The sequence below is a fragment of the Epinephelus lanceolatus genome, chromosome 13 (assembly GCF_041903045.1).
Source record: "Epinephelus lanceolatus isolate andai-2023 chromosome 13, ASM4190304v1, whole genome shotgun sequence".
NCBI lineage: Eukaryota > Metazoa > Chordata > Actinopteri > Perciformes > Serranidae > Epinephelus > Epinephelus lanceolatus.
In genome coordinates, this window is record NC_135746.1 from 24,618,866 (window position 1) to 24,638,013 (window position 19,148).

At 40.4% G+C, this 19,148-nt stretch overlaps 1 protein-coding gene across 1 annotated transcript in view; it reads left to right on the top strand.

The window, feature by feature from the left end:
- The window catches only part of lama2 (laminin, alpha 2), a 332,854-nt gene that overhangs the window by 226,043 nt on the left and 87,663 nt on the right, over window positions 1-19,148 (top strand). Inside the window, exons 30-36 of the mRNA XM_078173904.1 lie at window positions 264-449; window positions 718-836; window positions 1,122-1,239; window positions 4,770-4,922; window positions 12,570-12,694; window positions 13,733-13,819; window positions 14,300-14,355. Of these exons, the coding sequence (XP_078030030.1) occupies window positions 264-449; window positions 718-836; window positions 1,122-1,239; window positions 4,770-4,922; window positions 12,570-12,694; window positions 13,733-13,819; window positions 14,300-14,355 (844 nt within the window). The remainder of the gene's footprint in view (window positions 1-263; window positions 450-717; window positions 837-1,121; window positions 1,240-4,769; window positions 4,923-12,569; window positions 12,695-13,732; window positions 13,820-14,299; window positions 14,356-19,148) is intronic.

The following is a 19,148-nucleotide window of genomic DNA, read 5'->3' on the forward strand; positions in this document are numbered from 1 at the left end:
GGAAAGCTCATTGGGTTCATTTTTATTTTACTTTCTTTGTTTGTTATATTGTAACATATATGATTTTGTACTGTGCCACTTCACTTTTAGAAAACAAGAAAATACAGTGTTCAGTTGTTTTCTACAGAAAGTTAGTTCTCTGACAATCATAGAGATGTACACTAATGTTGGTATCGGCAGATAAAGGCTTTGTCGGAACGGGGAAAACTATAAAATCATCACAGTCTCAGTGATGTCTTCAATCAGCTCTCATCTTTCCTCAGATCACAGCATATGGTGGGAAGTTGAAGTACGCCGTGTACTACGAGGCCAGAGATGAAACTGGTCCTTCCTCCTACGAGCCTCAGGTCATCATTAAGGGTGGTCCAAACCGCAACATTGTGATGACACGCCACATACCTGGACTCCAGATTGGTCAGCTCACCCGCCATGAGATCGACATGACAGAGGTGGATTGAGGCTGTGGATGAAAGTGAAATATTGGAAAAATAATAGAAGTAATATTTGAGTTATGAGTTTCAGGGAGAACGTGTTCTATTAAACACCAACTACAAAAATAATAGACCTAAGCAGAATATTGATTGCACTTATTTTTGGCGAGCTCTTTGGATCAATACAAACAGGGTCTGTTACACTGGTAATAGACGACAGTGGTGAAATTGATTTGTCAATGTGTTTAATGTGTGTGTGTGTGTGTGTGTGTGTGTGTGTACACAGCATGAGTGGAAGTACGCAGATGGCAGGTCCATGACTCGAGAGGACTTCATGGATATTTTGTTCTATGTGGACTACATCCTAATTAAGGCATCACATGGCAACTTGATGAGACACAGCCGGTAAAACACACACACACACACACACACACACACACACACAGTGGCATGCACCTCCACACAGTGTGGTCCACTATTAAACAGGAAATTGGACCACTGATTAAAGGATAACCTGTGGGGAAAACCTCTCTTTGTATTTGTATCTCAGTGCGTAATGAATTTGTTGTTGTATGGATATATGATGTATCCAGACACATGAGTGCTATTACAAACATAAAAGAAAACCTTTGCAATCGTATGACTGTGTTGTATTAATGCATTTAATTGATTGACTTTTCTCTCTCCCAGTATTTCGGAAATCAGTCTAACAGTGGCCGAGGAAGGCAGACCAACCAGAGAGAGTGAGAAAGCACATCAGATAGAAAAGTGTGATTGTCCAATCGGATACTCTGGACTTTCCTGTGAGGTAGGTGCTCAATTTAACATATGCATGCACACATGCATGACTTGCACATACGTGAAGAGATTTTAACTACAATATGTCCACTTTTCTAAAAGGTCTTCCTGTAAGAATTCTGACACAGAATAAGTTGTAGTAGTCAGCATACCTTAATGTGGTTCCATAGCATTTTCAAGTAACTGTGCTTTAAATTTCCCTCAGTTATTTTCTTTTGAAGAACTGTCAGTGCTGTACGAGTGCAAATGTTGCTAAAAAGGAGAACTGAAAGAAATATACAGTAGGTAGTACTGAGCCAAATATTTTAAAATTGCGAAAATAACCTATCAGTGCTCTCTAGTGGATAAACAATGTAATGAAAACACTGTCTCTGAAAAAACAAAACCCAACCCATAGCTTTTCTGCACTGCAATTTCTGATTGCAACATACACACCAAAAACAAAATCTTTGATAAGCTAAAAGTTTCCCTATGATAAAATCATCATTTAGTGTAGTAGTGAAAACTGGGAGTCATACATTGGTGTCATTTACACTAGGGGCGCTGGGGACATGTCCCCATGACTTTTTGAAATGGCCAGTTTTGTCCCCATCACTTTTTTAAAGCATAATTTGTTGAAAAACGTTCTGAAAAATAGCATCCACCAAGAAACGTTAACTCACAAATAAAAACACTTTGAGAGAGGTTTATGTGCACAATATTCTAAAACAACTGTAAATCCTGCAGGACACAGTTCACACAGTTTCTTTTGTCCAAGTTTTTCATTGTCTTTCTCTCTGTGAACATGAAAACACTTACGAGCTATTAAAGTCCAGGGGTTGAAAAATTAATTAAAATGAATTAATGTTTCATTGATGTGAATAAGTCCCACATGCAGATAGTGAAAGCTACCGTTGGTAACTTTTCAACAAAGTTACTTTTTTCATATTTGCTGAAACTGTCACTTTATTCACACAGCACTAAATGAGACAGATAATCTGTGAAAAAAAATATACTCCTGCACCTACTCTATTGCCTTGTAGCATTTCTAATGGCATTACTGCAGCAGAAGAGTCTCTAACGCACAATTCTGTTAATGCATTGCCTTTTTTTCCCCTTAAATGTTTTCAGAAACATAATTTAGTGTACTGTTTAGCTGTGAAATGAGAAGGTTTTTGATCTGGCCACCATGTTGGATACAGTTAAACAGTAGTGCCAAGCACCACCCACCAGCTGGTCCAATTGTCTCATTTTACAGCTAAACAGTACACTAAAATACGTTTCTGAAAACATTTGAGGTGCAAAACAGGCAATGTAATAACAGAATCTTGATTCATATTGGATCAGCGCCGCCTTGTTTGACAGTTTGACTGCAGTTTGTGGAGCAGTTGACAATTGGCAATGACTGACGACTGCATTAAAGACTCCTCAGCTCTGGTTGATGCTGACTGTTGTGGTCTGATTCTAGCGGATGCCATTAGAGGCAGTAGGAGAGGAGGAAGGACATGATTTTTTTTCACAGATTATCTGTCTCACGTCAGTTATTTCAAAAAAGTTACCAATTGCATCTTTAAAGAGGTTACATCCCCAAACAAAAAAAGACTGTAGAGCATATTATGCCTCACATGTGCCGGAGGAGAATAAATATTTGAAAGCAAAACCGACTGCCTGAGACCTTTACTCCATTACATTACATTACATTACGTTCTTATATCTTAAATTGCCACCTGCCGCCTGAGTTTTGTGTTTTTCTTTACAGAAAGACATTTCTATCATAAATTGGTGCATAAAAATTCACTAGTATGCGGGACAAAAAAGTGTGTGATGCTCAAAAATGTTCTGGCAGACCGCCCCGACCCCCCTCCCCAGCAATGTTTAGACAATGCTGTTTTGATGAAACACTTTTCCTGACTCACTGTAATTATCTACTCTGACCTCACACCCATATCACCATTCTATTGCCTAGATCTGAATATTTTATTGAATGTTTTTCATCTGAGCCCTTTTGTCCCACCACCTTGGAGACATGCAAAGTAAATATCAATGTGAAAATGGATCTGAGATGTTTCTGTAACTCACCTACAGCATTTGTAATAAATATATGAGATTAAAGTGTTGCAGCAAAAAGCACAATACATAAAGGGTGGAACATATAATATATCAAAGACATTACAATAAGAAAATACAGAGGAACTGAGTAGTGAGAATATTGCAGAAGACGAAAAGAAAAAGGGTTCATATTGACACAAGTTCAAAACTATCTAACACTACAAACATTAATTACAGCGCCCCCTCTTTCTCTCTCTCTCTCTCTCTCTCAGCACTCGGAGGAATGAATGCTTTTTGTCTGCTCCCTTCACAGTGTAAACATGGAGGTCACACTCGGCTCTCAATAGTATCTCACAAGTTTCCAATTTACATTTAGTTCAGAGTTTTAAGCCTCTGCGACGCCTTTCAGACTCTCGTGTTTTTTGTTTTTTTTTTAATTTTTTTTTTTTTTTGCTTTGCTTAGCTAGGATTAAGCTTCACTGAGCGTCTCCTCCACTCAGTTGTGATTTTGTCAAAGCAATTGACTTTCAGCTGCGTCCAGCTCCTTCTCTTAAGCCACAGAAAGCATATAGCAGTGACTCAATCTTTACTTTAATGAGGATTTTGGAGAGGCAGCTTATGATACACGGAGGCAACAGTTCTGGGCAATTCCGCTGGATGGTGGCGCCTGAGAGTCATTTAGGTATTATTGTGTTAATCTCAAAGGAACACATGAGTTGCCAGCAAACTTTTAACTATATTTTTCAACCTCTGTTTCACTTTGGCGTTTGCTACTTGGAGTGCAGAGGAGCAGACATGTATATTGCCGGGGAAAAAAATTTAGCCGTGTACATAATTTAGAAGCTACAGATACTGTTGAAAAACTGCCAAATGGAAGCCAAATAGCAAGCGGTAGCTAAACTTGAAATGTTCAGGTCATAGAGGTCTTGGCTGACAGATGGCCATTCTATTTGTAGCTGCCGTCGTTGTTAATAAAGTATTTTTAAACGGGCGTTTAGTGCTAGCAGAGGGAACAGATGGCTCTTTAAATGGACTCCATTAATTATTACTGAACAGGGGAGAGAGAGGGAGAGAGAGGTACCTTGCATGTTTGCGTGTGTGTGTGTGTGTGTGTGTGTGTGTGTGTGTGTGTGTGTGTGTGTGTGTGTGCTGCGCTGAGTGGGTGTGTGCATGTGTGCGATCAAAAGTTACTGAAGGGAGTAACTCTTAATTGTGTGTATGTGTGTGAAAGAGAGAGTGGTCAACAGTTGCCTTGAGAAATAACAATTAGGGATAATTATATGGGTCCATGTGTATAGTTGTCTAGTGTGTGTGTGTGTGTGTGTGTTCAAATATCAGGCATGGTGCGTAATTACTGTGGGAACACATACGATCAAAATTGTGTCTTGTATTTCTGTGTTTCTGTGTTCTTTCAAAAAATGAAATAAAAATAAATAAATCAGTACTCTCATTATCTTTCTGTCTCTGTCTGCCTGTCTGTTTGTCTGCCTGTCTGTCTGTCTCTCTGTGCAGGAGTGTGCTGCAGGCTTCTACCGTCTTCGCGCCGGTTCCCAGGCATCTGCTCCAGCGTCCAGAGTGCCCACCGCTGTCGGCATGGGCAGCTGTGTTCAATGCCAATGCAGTGGGCACTCTTCCACCTGTGACCCTGAGACATCCATATGCCAGGTAAGTGTGTGTGTGTGTGTGTGTGTGTGTGTGTGTGTGTGTGTGTGTTCCGCCACTGGAGACCGTCTTACAGCCATATGCCAGGTATCTCCTGGAGAAGAGAGCGAGGTGAGAGAGTGAATGAAGTGTGTGTTGGGGGGGAATGTCAGGTACTGTAATTAGCCCTGCAATAATTAACGACCCCGTGCTTATTCATATTTTGTGTAATTTCCTCTCCTCTGGATCTGACCCAAAGCTACATCCTTACTTTTCCAGTGAGGGGAGAAGATGATCTCATCACAAGCGTATACAATTACAACACATTAAGGCAAAGAAGTCTGACCCGAACAGTTTAACACGAAATGTATTCAGCAGTTAGTTTCAGGTGAGCACCATTACTGAGCAGCACATTCCAGCTGCGACCATATGAAACTGTTGATTTTCTAACTGTTCAGAAATAAGCTCCTGCAGTTTTCAGTGTGAGGTCTTCATTTTTTTTATCTAGTTGTCAAAGTTTTGATGACTGAGTTCTAACTGAGGGAGCCAGTGTATGACTGAGGGCTGCAGAGGGGAAGTGGACAAATAAAACAGCTCACTTCCAGAGTTGCCCACAGAAATTGCTAATTTTAGCTAGCAGCCTAGCATTGATGTCAGAATGCAATTCCCATGACACTCACAGGGTGCCACTGTTGCCAAGTGGCATTGTACGAGTTGTCATACCTAATAGGGGGTGTGCCATATCACCATGTTCACGATAATACTGTTATATTTTTTAACATCATATGAAAACTTCATATCATGATACTTGGGATATTTTGGCTTGTTGACAAATTGATGTCAACAACAAAAGCTAAATTACTAGTGACTCCCTAGTGGTTCCAAAAAGAGGTGCAGTTTCAGTAGTGTGGAATAAACTGTGGCGTCCTGAATGTTTTATGAACAGCCCCGGACTTCTCAGACTCTTTCAGCAAGTTACCACTCAGAGGGAACTCATTCAGCGGCTCCTCTGGCAGCAGCACAGCGTCGCTCCCTCTCCTCTATGCTGTGTTCACACAGGAGTCAGTGTCGTCAAGTGATTTGGTCATAAAACTATGGTAACTCAATCATTTAGGATTTAGCTAAAAGAAGGACATCACCTGTTGATTTATATATATAAATCCCAGGGGACATGTTTTGTATTTGGGAGCTGTTTAAATGTGTAATTTGTAATAGATTTTATTTTGTTGAACTATTAATATTGTATACAGAATCTGAATCTCACTCTGAGTTACTGTTGTTGCTCACAAACTAAAGAAATGAGAGATCATTTTAGTTTTTACTAAATATTTGAAGGCATACTGTAAAACTATATCGCTTATTTTGTTGCAATTCTATGTTCTTAAATTGATAAAGAAAAAATTTCACTAATCTGTCATATGTCAAGAATATTGTTATCGTAAAATACCCTGAGACATTGTGATACTATTTTAGGACCATATCACCCACCCCTAATACCTAACCTGACAGATGTTTGTTAGGGGGTACAGTAGCTAAGTAGTGTATTAAACGTGAGCTATTGGAAGGGAAAGTATTGAAGGGACCACAGATGATCCAGATATAATTCATGTCATGTTCAGCAACCACAAAAAATGTTTCTGACAGTCGCTCTAGGCTCATGGGCTGCACTTTGAGAAACTAAGATTTAGTGTAAGGAAGCAAAATACCAAAGCCTTGGTATGCTCCTCTTTCGGGTTCATTTTGTGTTTGCAAGATACTCTGCTTGCATGTCTTTCGTAAATCCAACTAGTAATATGCACCATCCAGTGGTTAGCTGTTAGGCCTTGATCAGACTTCCATCCCAAATCTGTATTTGGCCCATCCAGATTGTCTTAGTCCGGCCGCTCTGGCTGCTCAAATTGGATTTCAAGTGTCTTTTTATCTTTTGCTTCACTCGCGACACGACAAAGACGATATCAAATCCAGAGTGATGGAAATGCTGAATAAAAGTCATGCTGCCACAAGCAGAGCACTATGGAGGACAGTATGGAGAGCAACAATGCGTAGACAGACGCTAAAATAAATTATCTGGCTGCACTTAGTGGGGAGGCTTCAATACAGGAAAGACTAGAAAGTCCATTTGTCATGCTTCCACTTGAGTAGGCTGTGTCACCATTATAGCTACCTAGTTACTAATGCCTATGTTGTTACCACAGCAACCAATGCAGATAGGTTGGAGATGTCTGGACACATAAATCTGGACAGTCAGTCTCATAGATCTGATTTGAGTAACAAATCCGATTTGTCTGCTGTCTACATTTCACAAGTCCCCATGTGAGAACTTTGGTTTCAGGGAGCAGTTGGTCACATGCTGTGAACATGTCATCGTCAGATTTAATCTGTAAAATCTGTAAAACCCTGGCAGACTGTCACTGTTTTAGCCATGATTGTATGACCACAGTGAAATATGTTCATACTGTTAGAAAAATCCATCAGCTGAGACTCATTTTGGACAGCTGATTTAATTATGTGTCTTGGTGTGACCAGAGCACTGCTGCACTGAATAACCAGTAAGATAAATAGGTGTAAACACTAGTAAACAAACTGTGAAAGATGCTGGCAGCTGCGTTCTCACGGAGCCTTTTCAGAAAATAGATACTTTCTTTTGCACATAATGTTCAGTATTTTTCTGGAAGACATGAAACATGGCAGGTAGTGCAGGTGGCTCGCATTCTTTCATTAAATAATTGCAGCACTATTACTACTCTTCTGGCTGTCAAGCCATAGTACCACCAAGCGTCCAGTGGAGCTCAGTTTTTAGTGAGAGGCTTTCTCGAGGTGAAGTGCTGGATGGTGTTTGGTCGTGACAGAGTGTGACTCTCTGATTACTGACTGAAGAGCACATAAACAGGACAGCTAAAAGCAATTATGTAAAATGGTTTTCCGTCATTTTCACTCTGATTAATTTAATTAGGAATGTAACCATCATGTTACCGTCCCCAGCTTAATGGAAGATTTTATTCCTTTGATATCCAAAAAGTAGTTCAGTCATAAAATATTTAATCTAATGCTGAGTTCACAGGACGAGCCACACAGCAACCTGCTACAACAGGTGGCCTACGACACCACTTATCCCTCCGCAGAGGACTTGACATCTATTCACACCTGGACCCATCTAACCCTAACAACACACATGATGGCCAGGTGACCACAATGACTTTGTAAGCATCCACACCCACACAGAGTTTAAAGCCTGTGACTCCACACCAGTCCATAAGAACTGAAGAAGCCTCTTGGATGAGAGGTGAAACGTCTTCAAGAAACTCGAACAAGTCCAGTTGCCTATGATATAGCACTTAAGATTACCATGACCTGGATGACTGAGAACCTTCACCAACAGGCTACAAGCATTGTGGTAAAAAGCGAACTGGATACAGTGTTGGAGGCGGGCGTTGTTCTTTCCTATGAAAGTTAATTGGTGGCGCATGAGGCCAAAATATTTTGAATTCCAGGGTGTAAAATTTCCCCGATGTTATGCATCATTGGGCCCATATATGAGCAAGCGCGCTAGAGACTTCACCAGACCAGTGGCTAACTTTTCCAGGCTGAGCTAGCTACCTTCCGATTCAGCCATCCGCTAACATGAATGGGGGATAAAATTATTTAATCATGTGGCTCGTTTAGATTTCCAAATGTTATTGGACAGAATGGATCCTGTCCTGATAGTGAAACAAGTCACTTTGTGGGGGTTGTGACACTCAAAACACGTATCCACTGATTTACAGACGCCTCTTCGACAATGGCCGTGTGAAATTGGCTTCAAAATCCAGCCCACTTCTGATGACCTGGCTACAAGTCATTTTCAGTGGAAGCCGATGACATATAGCTCCAAACTGATGCGTTACACTTGTACTGCATGACAGGTGTGAAAAATCAAAGTTGAGCTGGCCTCCATCTTTTTTCAGCGGTCCAGTCAGTGACGCAGGGAAGGGACCACAACTAACCATGGGATTTTGTTAATATCTGTGGTACTGTTAGTTAGCTTAGGTAGCTGACGGAATGCTAGCTTTCCGTTTACTGTGGGACACAGAGGGATGCAATGAGGCGGCAAAATGTGATATTTAATGGGGCACAGACATTGATATAAAGTATAGATATATTTTGACCATATTCAAACTTCAGATAATGTTCAATCAGTGTGCTTTGTTGCAAGTAGCAGATACACACACACCCATAACAACATAACTACGTCAACAAAAGCTTGTGCAGCACTTCAGTGGTGACTCGGCAATGATGTGACTGGCCAGGCTGTTGCTGTTTTGCTCGTATTGTGAAGCACTATGTGCAGCATGATGGAAACACCTTGAATTAAATCTTATTCTTAATCCTTTGGAACCTGAGCAAATTGGCTTAATTAGAAACATGATTTCAAAAACATAAGTCAGAAAAAAAGAAGAAAGTTAAAAACAAACACAGAATGAAATTACCTGGAAAAAGTGCTAATAATTCCGTACCATAATTTTACATATAATTATCCCTAGCTTTTTTTCTTGTTGTTTTTTTTTTTTAATGGATTTCTAAATCTCTTATTTTTTTGCAATTTGTGGGACATATCTTACCAAGTTGCTCATTGTCTTTTTCCCCTTGTTTTTGAAAGAAATTGCACCAATTTGCTCAGGGTTTAAAGGTTTAAATACTTGTGAAAGGTGTCTGAAAGCAGCACAAGAAAAGTGATGTCTCTCCAGGTTTCAAAGGGTTAAAGGTCTAGTGTTTAGGATTTGGTGGCATCTGGCAGAGAGTTTGCAGATCTGAAACTTCTCCTCTGTGTCAAGGGTGTAGTAGAATTATGATGACCAATGCGAAAACACAAATGGCCCTATCTAGAGCCAGCGTTTGGATTGTCCATTCTGGGCTACTGTTGAACAACATGGTGGAGTCTGTCAAGGAGTCCTGCTCCATATGTAGATATAAACGGCTCAGTCTAAGGTAACTAAAACACAGTGGTTCTTATTTTTAGGTGATTATAAGCTATACTTTAGCTAAACTAAAATTTATTTAGCAGCTAAAAAATATACATGTAAATATTATATACCATTTCTGCTAATATATTCCCCTTAATTCTAAACACTGTACCTTTTAAAGGAATATGTTTGAAGGTATGTATATAAACCGCAAGTCCTTTCATGTTCCATGAGATCGACTGTATGATAGACCTAATTTGGCACCAACACAGTTGTGACAGACAAATGTTGGCTGTAGTAGGATTTAAAGTCACTCAGTATGTCGCTGCACACCAGAAGAGTTGTGCTCCAATATGTTTCCTCTCTAACGTTCTCTGCTTTCTCATTATTTTTATTGTTTTGTTCCTTTTGTTTCCTCCTCTGTTTTATCAGCTCTCCTTCTTTATATTGTTTCTCATTCTAATTTTCTTGTTTCTTTTAATCTGCCCCTTCTCATCTTCTAAATTCTTTCCCCTCTCATCCTCAATTATGTATTTACTCATCCTTTTTCTCCTTTCATCACCCCGCCATTCTCTTTGTCCTCTGTCTGTTCTCTCATTTTTCTTTGCCCCAATTTTCCCCTACACCTCCCTCTTTCTTACCCACCTCTCCTTAATTTCTCTAGTTTTGCCAATTTGTTTCTCTTCCTTTTTTCTCTACCTCTCCCCTCCGTCTTCTCCTCTGTTTGATTTCTGTCTCTCTCTGCCTCCCAGACATTTTTCCCTCGCCCGTTTCCATCTCGCTCTCCATAACGGCGTCATTAGCATTTTTCTAACCGAGCGGGCTAAATTGAAAATGCTAAACGAGTTTGTTTCTGTGGTAATTAGTGGTAACGAGGAACACAGGAAGTTAATGGAAATGACTTGCCTCGTTAGAAGGCAACTTCCTGTTGCACTGATTGAAGTTAGTGTTTTCAACAAACAAGGCGAAACACATAAGACCAAACCCTGGGGAGATGAAGGGGAGGGGGCCGCGTGTTTGTGTACAGTATGTAATGAATTTGTGTGCGTTTACATTGGGTGTGTTTGTATGATTGAGTGCACAGACTGTGTGTGGGTGTGTGTTGCATCTGTGGGCGTTGGTGTGTGTTTTTGTGTATGGAGCGTGTACATTGTGGAAATGCACTGCATATTTATATAAACACACTGTTTTTTGGCATAGTATCTGTCAGAATACAAATATGAATAGGTATTGTGTTGTGTGTGTATGTGTGTGTGTGTGTGTTAGTCCGTATAATAAGTAAAGAGCTGAAAATAAACACAAACAACTCTGGATATGAAAATATTTTGGATATATTTATGATTGTGCGTGTCATTGTACCCTCGTGGCTCCCCTCATAACAACAGGTGAGTGAGTAGTACACAAGTAAATGAGTATTTCAGATGGCCCGCTCTTGAGGAAGGAAGCTTATTAAACTCTTTGACGTGTGAGATCGCACCTGTCAGCTAACAGCTAGCCAGCCGCTGCTGTGCACGGTCTCACAGCACCTCATCATACAGGAGTGGGACTGGGCTCAAAAACCATTTATTACTGTGTGTGGACGGCTACATTTCCTATCAGAAATTGTCCATGCTAGGTATTTTTATGTGTGTGTGTGCGCGCACGTGTGTGTGCGAAGGCCCCGAGAATGGCTCAGAAACTGTGGGTGGTGAAAAGAAATGAGTAATGACTTCCCCGCTGCTCCAGTAGAGATGCTCAGCACCGCAGAAGCAGCTGCGATCACACTGGGTACTTCCCAGTGACAGTCTGGATGTGTGAATCTGTATGCATGTAAAGACGGCGGCGACTGCTCAATCAACTTTTTTCCCAGGAAAATAAAAGTCATCTGATGTTTGTTTTCATGTCTTTGTCTCGGTAGAAAAACAAATCTAAGAGGACAGGCAGCTCCTGATTTAGAAGAGATTTAAACTGAAATGACCTTTCTGTCAACGTGTTGTCAAACATTTGGAGTTTACCACCTTACAGCAAAGCACACCAGTTATCAAAAGTGCTACTATTATCCAAAATTGTGAAGTGAGCTGACAGCGGGTAATAATATCAGTACGCCATTATTTCTCTTTTTCATACTCGTCATCTAGTCTCGGTATAAATCAACCACTGGTGCCAGGATAATTATCTCACTTGCCAAAAAACAAGCCTCCCCAATGCCACTTTGTCAGTAATCAAGGAGGGGATGATGGGTGACCCCGTCTGTCGTCTTTTCAATTACTCATTGTCGACTTGAGACGAGTAGACACATACAAGGGATTGTACACAGCTTAAGAGTGATACTAATTTCCTCCAACCTCTCTTTTTTTCTCTCTCACTCAAACAAATCTGGCGTCTCATTTTCACTGCGCCAGTGGTGATATTCAAATACAACACACAGATAAAAGTGTAGCTTAACTGCTGTTAATTTAATTTGAAAATTAGTGTGCCTTTTTTTTTAAAAGATGAAAGCTTTCTGGATAAGCAGAAAGAGTTCTCTGTAATTGTGTTACAGCTGTCTTTGCTCACACGCTCAAATTCTTCTTTTAAAACTAACCACACACACCGAGAACTCACGCTGGCTGGAGGATGATGGGAAATGTACCACCTACACACCAGGGCGAGAGTCAGGTTGGGTTACAGAATGAAAACAAGTCGATGCGGCATCTCCACATATATAACATTAATTTCATGCCTGCGTGTGTGTGTGTGTTTGTGTGTGTAGAACTGTCAAGACAACACAGAGGGTGATCGGTGTGAGCGCTGCGCTCCGGGATTCTACGGTGTGGTCCGAGGTTTCCATGACGACTGCAAACCCTGCGCCTGTCCGCTCAGTAACCCAGAGAACAAGTAAACTTTCTGTGTTTGTCTGTCATTCTCTGTAACAGTGTTTCCCAAACATTTTTCAATTATATACCCTTGAAATATTTTTCAGCCAAGTACCCTTTGACCAGTACAAAACATTTTAGAAAGATACACAAAGGTACAATAAAATGGTAAATGGTAAATCCCATTAAAACACAAGTATTTTTGCTTTTTCCCCTCTTTTCTATGTTGACAGCTGTATTGCTGCTACGTTTCAACCACAAGTCCATTTGCTTGATTTTCTGAGACATACGTTCTGGAAATTTCATGGGGTTGTATGGTATATGAGGGTATTGGTGGACGGTGCTTCTGGTGTTCTCTCAGCTTTTTCTTTCTAATAAATAAACAATACAATCTCACAAAATGTCAAGAAATGTAATATTGTTATACCTGTTTTAGAGAGAAGAGAAACACAACCATACACCTTCTGAATTTAAAATTCTCTCTAAGACTATCTGAATTGCCCTAAGTCATCGTTAAACACAGTTTATTCAAACATGACAGAAACAAAATAAAATTCACCAAACCATCTTGTTTAGTCTTGTTTAGTTAGTTAGTCCAATTTTCCAACAATGACCAACTGTTGTTTGTTCAAAACAAGCCCTTAATTCACAGTTAGATGTGAAAATATGCTTTGTTTCCCTTGCAGTCTCTCTCTGCTGTTGTCTCTAGCCAGTTGTTTACAGTCCTGTAAGGTTATCCCCAACACTCCCAGTCCCCATATCTGTCAGCTCAGCTGCCTGTTCCACCAGACTGACCTCTGGTGTCGCGTAATGTGAACTACATACATTACATCCATAATACAGCCTCTCCAAATGAGTTTAATATGAAGAGGAATGTCTGTATTTTCAACAGTACAAAAAAATCATACTGTTATGATTTCTAAATACCCTGGTATACTGTGATATAGCCCAAGCCTAATGATTATGTATATGTGTTATTTCTCATCATCAGACTGTAAACATATCAAAATAAGTATTATATATTCACTGAAAGTATTTTCAAGTCTTTTTTTGGTGTCAGTTTCAGTCCAACCTGTGTAACAGAGGGATACGATGACTACCGATGTACCGCCTGTCCTGAGGGATATGAGGGCAAATACTGTGAGAGGTGAGCTACACACACACACACACACACACACACACACACACAGAAAATCATAATCTTCCTATAATTATTGAAAACAAGATTAGCTTAGGGGTCATGAGATTTTAATACGGGACATGGAATGAATCAAGTACCCAGGACATTGGGACAGTACATCTGGTGGGGACACAAGGTTTTTTTCCAAGCATGGCACAGGCATGACCTCTTCCCTACTCTGCCTTTTATTGGCTTTTCCTGATATTCTTACCCTAACTTATCTCACTCCTTATACCTAAACCCAACCAGTCCAACCAACAACGGCAAGGAGTTCTAGCCAATCAGAAGGAGAGTAGGGCGGGTCATGCCTTTGCCATCCTAGAAAAAAAAATTGGTGATGGGGCCGAGGTAATATCCGGTGTATATAATATCTAGTCACGGAAACTTCTAACTACAAACAAAAACAGTAGCTGATTCTTTCCTTCTTTCCATGATCCCCCCATCCAGGTGTTCTACTGGTTACCATGGTAACCCGCGGATGCCGGGCGGCCGCTGCGAGGAGTGTAAGTGTTCCTTGTGGGGGGCGCTGCCTGGACCATGTGACCCTGTCACGGGCCAATGCCGTTGCAGGGTCGGGGCATCAGGGAGGTCGTGTGACCAGTGCATGGACAGGCATGTGTGTGGACCAGCTGGGATCATCTGTAAGACTAACACACAACTTTTTATTTAATCTATCATTGGTGTTTTCTTTCCCCTTTTTGCCTTCTCTTCATTCAGGGTGTGTGCAGGTTGAAATAGTAAGAGCTTAAATTATAGTTATGAAATAAACAGCCAACAGGTGCAGGTTTTATTGGACATTTGGTCTGAATTATGAGAACATGAGTTTTAGTGCCAATAATTGAAATAGAAAATTAATTGGAGCCGATTATAAAGGCCTCTTTGATTAGTCTCCAACAACAGAAGCTGACACAAAAGGACCTCAGAACTTAACTTTACCACGTTAGCAAAAAAGCACATTTGGTAGTTTTGAAAGTGACTTTAGCTTCTTGAAACGTACAGACATTCTCTCTCTTCTATTTCCCTCTATTGTGTTTCCTCCAGTGGCCCACCACACGGCAGTGTCACCTGATGTTGTGGTTTTTGCATTATTTTGGCAATGAAATGCAAATGAGAAGTCAAAGCCCTTTTCTCCGGTTGCCATGGGAGACAGGGGATTGTGGCAGAAGTCAGATTCAAGTCATTTAGAAAATAATTTCAATGTAATTTGGAGCTAATTTAAACTTAATATGACCATAATGGCAGGGCCAATTCGGTGCCATTAGCATGTCTAGAGGTACGAGAATATAGCAGGAAAGGTTGTGAGATAGAGGCTGATGTGAAATTGCTGCTGTCAGGTCAGAGAGGAAATTGCTTGCTCAGGTCTTTATGTGTTCAGACACAAAGCGTGTGTTCATAAATTGGCAGTGTGAGTGCTGCAGTGCACCCTGACACCAAACCGGTCGCCTCCACGTCCAGACTATAATCACAAGTCCTGATGGTTTACACGGAGTGGAGCGATCAGAACGCTGTTCACTTGTTGAAGAGTGATTGCGCTCTACAGTCTGCCTCTGCTCAGCCCTTTCTCCCATCCTATCAGACGCAAGCGAACACTCTGGGAGTCGGCAGTGTTGAATGAGGGAAATGCTGATATCTCAGCCACATCTGTTGCGTTACATCATTTGCATTGATATGCAGCTAAATTTTCAACACGTGATGTCATGGGTTGCATTATTGTATGTTGCCTTCATCAGCAGGAGAGTTTATGATCAAATTGTAATTATTTCTTTCAGGGTGAAACACACAGTGAGTATTATGACCTCAGGAAATAGCGAGACACATCTGCTTTCAAACAGAAAGAAACATTATCGCAATAAGCCATTGTACACAATGTGTACAGGGATTTTTATATATTTAGTTTATTATAATTTAATTTCTGGAGCACAATGAGATACAAAAGCTAGGTTTAAATAGTAGTAGATCAAAAATCTGATCAGTAAAATCACCAGTTCTGGACACAGCATCTGCCATGCTGTGCTTCTTAAACACATTATAAATATAATTTAACTTACGTACATTGTTAGTCTGGCAGCACGGTTGTGCAGTGGTTAGCAAAAGGGTTCCCAGTTCGAATCCAGGGTGCGGGTTTCAAACCCCAGGATGTGGGAGCCCCTCCATGTGGAGTGTACATGTTCTCCCCGTGTCAGCCTGGGTTTTTTCTGGGTACTCTAGCTTCCTCCCACAGTCCAAACACATGCAGGTTAATTGGTGACTCTAAATTGTCCCTAGGTGTGAATGTGAGTGTGAATGGTTGTCTGTCTCTATGTGTCAGCCCTGTGATAGTCTGGTGACCTGTCCAGGGTGTACCCTGCCTCACGGCCAATGTCAGCTGGGAAAGGCTCCAGCCCCCCAAGATATTACTCAATATTTATCTTCAGTAAAATGGAATTTCTATACACAACTTAAAGGCAGATTTAACCTCCCACTGTCAAAATTAGACGCTAAATACAGGGTTCCCACATTCTCGGAAAACCTAGAAAAGTCATGGAATCCCATGATCACATTTTCCAGGCCTAGAAAAATCATGAAATTAGTAGTCTTCTGTGAATAACCTTCAACATAATGTAACATATAAGCAAATTTGTTTTCTGTGGCTCTCTATGTAACCATCACTTTTGTTTCTTAATTTTGTCCCTGTGTTCCATCTGTTCCTTCATATGCGTCAGTTAGCTGGAACTATGTTTAAATAGAGCTGGAATGTGATATGTCTGAATTATGCCAGGCACTAAGGCAAGAAAAATAATGTTGTGACACTGTGATTTAATATGTAAGATCATTTTCTAGATGCAAGATTAAACCGTAAGTCACTGTCTAAGGTAGGGGTGTCAGACATACAGCCCATGGGCCAAGAGTCCAATCCAGCCCACCAGATGACTACACTAAGAGGTGCCAGGGTTCAGGAGCAAGTTAAACAATGCATACTTCATGTAAAATTCTGCTTCAGGGGCTTTTCCACCAGAATACAGTTCTCTGATATAACAATGAATACTTACTGTGACTGTGTTTAAAGATATTGAACATTGTGCAAAATGTTGTCAAGCTTCAGTTCAAAAGAATCTGTATCAAGAAATATATGATTAAATGTACATGTAATGACAGTGAGAAGTAGACTGACTGAATGTGAAATAACTGAGACATCCACAGAATGCAATTCTTATTACAAAAAAGGGAAAATATTGGAGCTGTTGTCACTTGCTGTTCGATGGTTTTATCGGTCTGACCCATCTGAGATCAAATTGGGCTGAACTAAAATGAGTTTGACACCCCTGGTCTAAGAAACACAGTCACAGGTGTGTAGTATTGCACTTGTCATTTGTGCATGCGTGTTTGAATTTCCAGTGTGAAGCATGCATACACTAAACTGAGCATAAAATAATCCTCAACACTCACTGGGGTTTACTTTGGTCTTCTAGCTATATAATAAATCATAATATTCTATACATTGTTCATACTGTGAAGTAAAACTCTGATGATGTGCATCATTGAACAGAAAAATATACATTACAGTGCCATGAGCGGCACTGCAGCTCAATCTGTTACAGCTCTCACTATGAGTCTAATGACTTTGTATTTGATTAGAGTTCTGTGGCCACCACTCCAGCAGCTAGTGTAGCTTTCAACGATTGAGGTGATATTTTAAGCCAAGTCTTACAGTTATGCGATCATTCTTGTGTTTTCCTCTCTGCTTCTTATCATGAAACAATAGATAGTGTCACTTCCTGCAATCAGATTAAAGATAACAGAGTGGTATATTCATTTGAGCTATCCAAACTGCAAATCCATTTTAAAGGAATACATCACTCCTCAAGTGACCATGTGTTTATCAGTTACTCACCCTGTGTTACCTTGAACTCATGAAGAAAGCTTGTTTTTCTCACATGCCTACTGTGAACGAAGAATCCAAAAACAGAGAAAATTCTTAATGAGTTGAAGTCACAGCCGACCATGTTCAACAACAGCAAAACTTTATCACAACATCCATTTACAAACTCTCACAGTATAATCCAAGTCTCATTTATTCATTCGTATACTCAGTACTTCCCAAACAGACAGCCCTTTCCGACAGGTAAGTGAACTCTCTTCAAAGCCAGACTCCATTGACAAAAACAGTAATTTTACCTTGCTGAACAGAGGCGGGGCTGCTGGTCCACCACAGCTTTAATCAGTTAGTTTGTTTGTGTTACTTGTGTGACTTTGGTGTTTAATGGGGTTAGTTTAGATTCAGCAAAATCACCCAAAAACAAAAACAAACTAACTGACTGAGGCAGCGGTAGACCAGCAGCTCCCATGTTCAGCGAGGTAAAATTACTGTTTTTGTCAATGGAGTCTGGCTTTGAAGAGAACGTAGATAAGTTTCACTTTACGTTTAATTCCTTAGAAAAAAAGGGGCGACTTGGATTATATTGCACAAGTTGTGTGAGAGTTTATAAACGTATGTTTTGATATAGTTTTGCTCTTGTTAAACATGGTCGCACATGACTTAAGGTCATCAAGTATTTCCTCTGCTTTTTGATTCTTCGTTCGCTGTGGAGGCACTCTAGAAAAAAGAGTTTTCTTCACAACTACAAGGCAACACGGTGTGGGTAGTTGGTACACTAAAGGTCACCAGAGGGTGGAGTGTTTCTTTAAAGTCACTTAATTTCTACCAAGCAGACTGTTGAGCCATAGTTTACCTTGTAAGTGAAGCCATTTTATTGACCAGTCATCCTATAATATTGAACCCCAGCTTTTAGAATTGGTTTTCTTGTATATTACACAGTATATTATGACATGTGGCACACTGAGAACTTAAGCATCTAAAAGCCACTAGATGGTTTATGGTGACATTAAAATGACATTTTTGTAATGTACTTGGTTTTGACAGTAATGTGTTTCACTATCAAATTTTCACATGGACGAATTTTGACACAGTAGAATAAACTTGGTGAGTGTACCGCTGAATCTTCCCAACAAAGACTCAGTAATTCTTCAAGCAAACTTCAAGGTAGCCAAATGCACTCCATCTTGTGTAAACTCCTTAGAAGAGGAGACAGAAAGAAGCTAATTTGAGAATCTCTGGCCTGTCTTGCCAACATTGTAGAGGCAGGCATCCACCCAGCAGCACAGAGAGCAGACAGTGATGGAAGTGAGGCTTTTGTGTGTAATCACACCTTGTAGCACAGGATGTTTTCACGCTGTGTGGAAGTTAGTGATTACGATCCTTTGTCACAGGGATTCGTGAATGGCTTGGATTTGATGTACAGCTGTTTACTCCTCACTC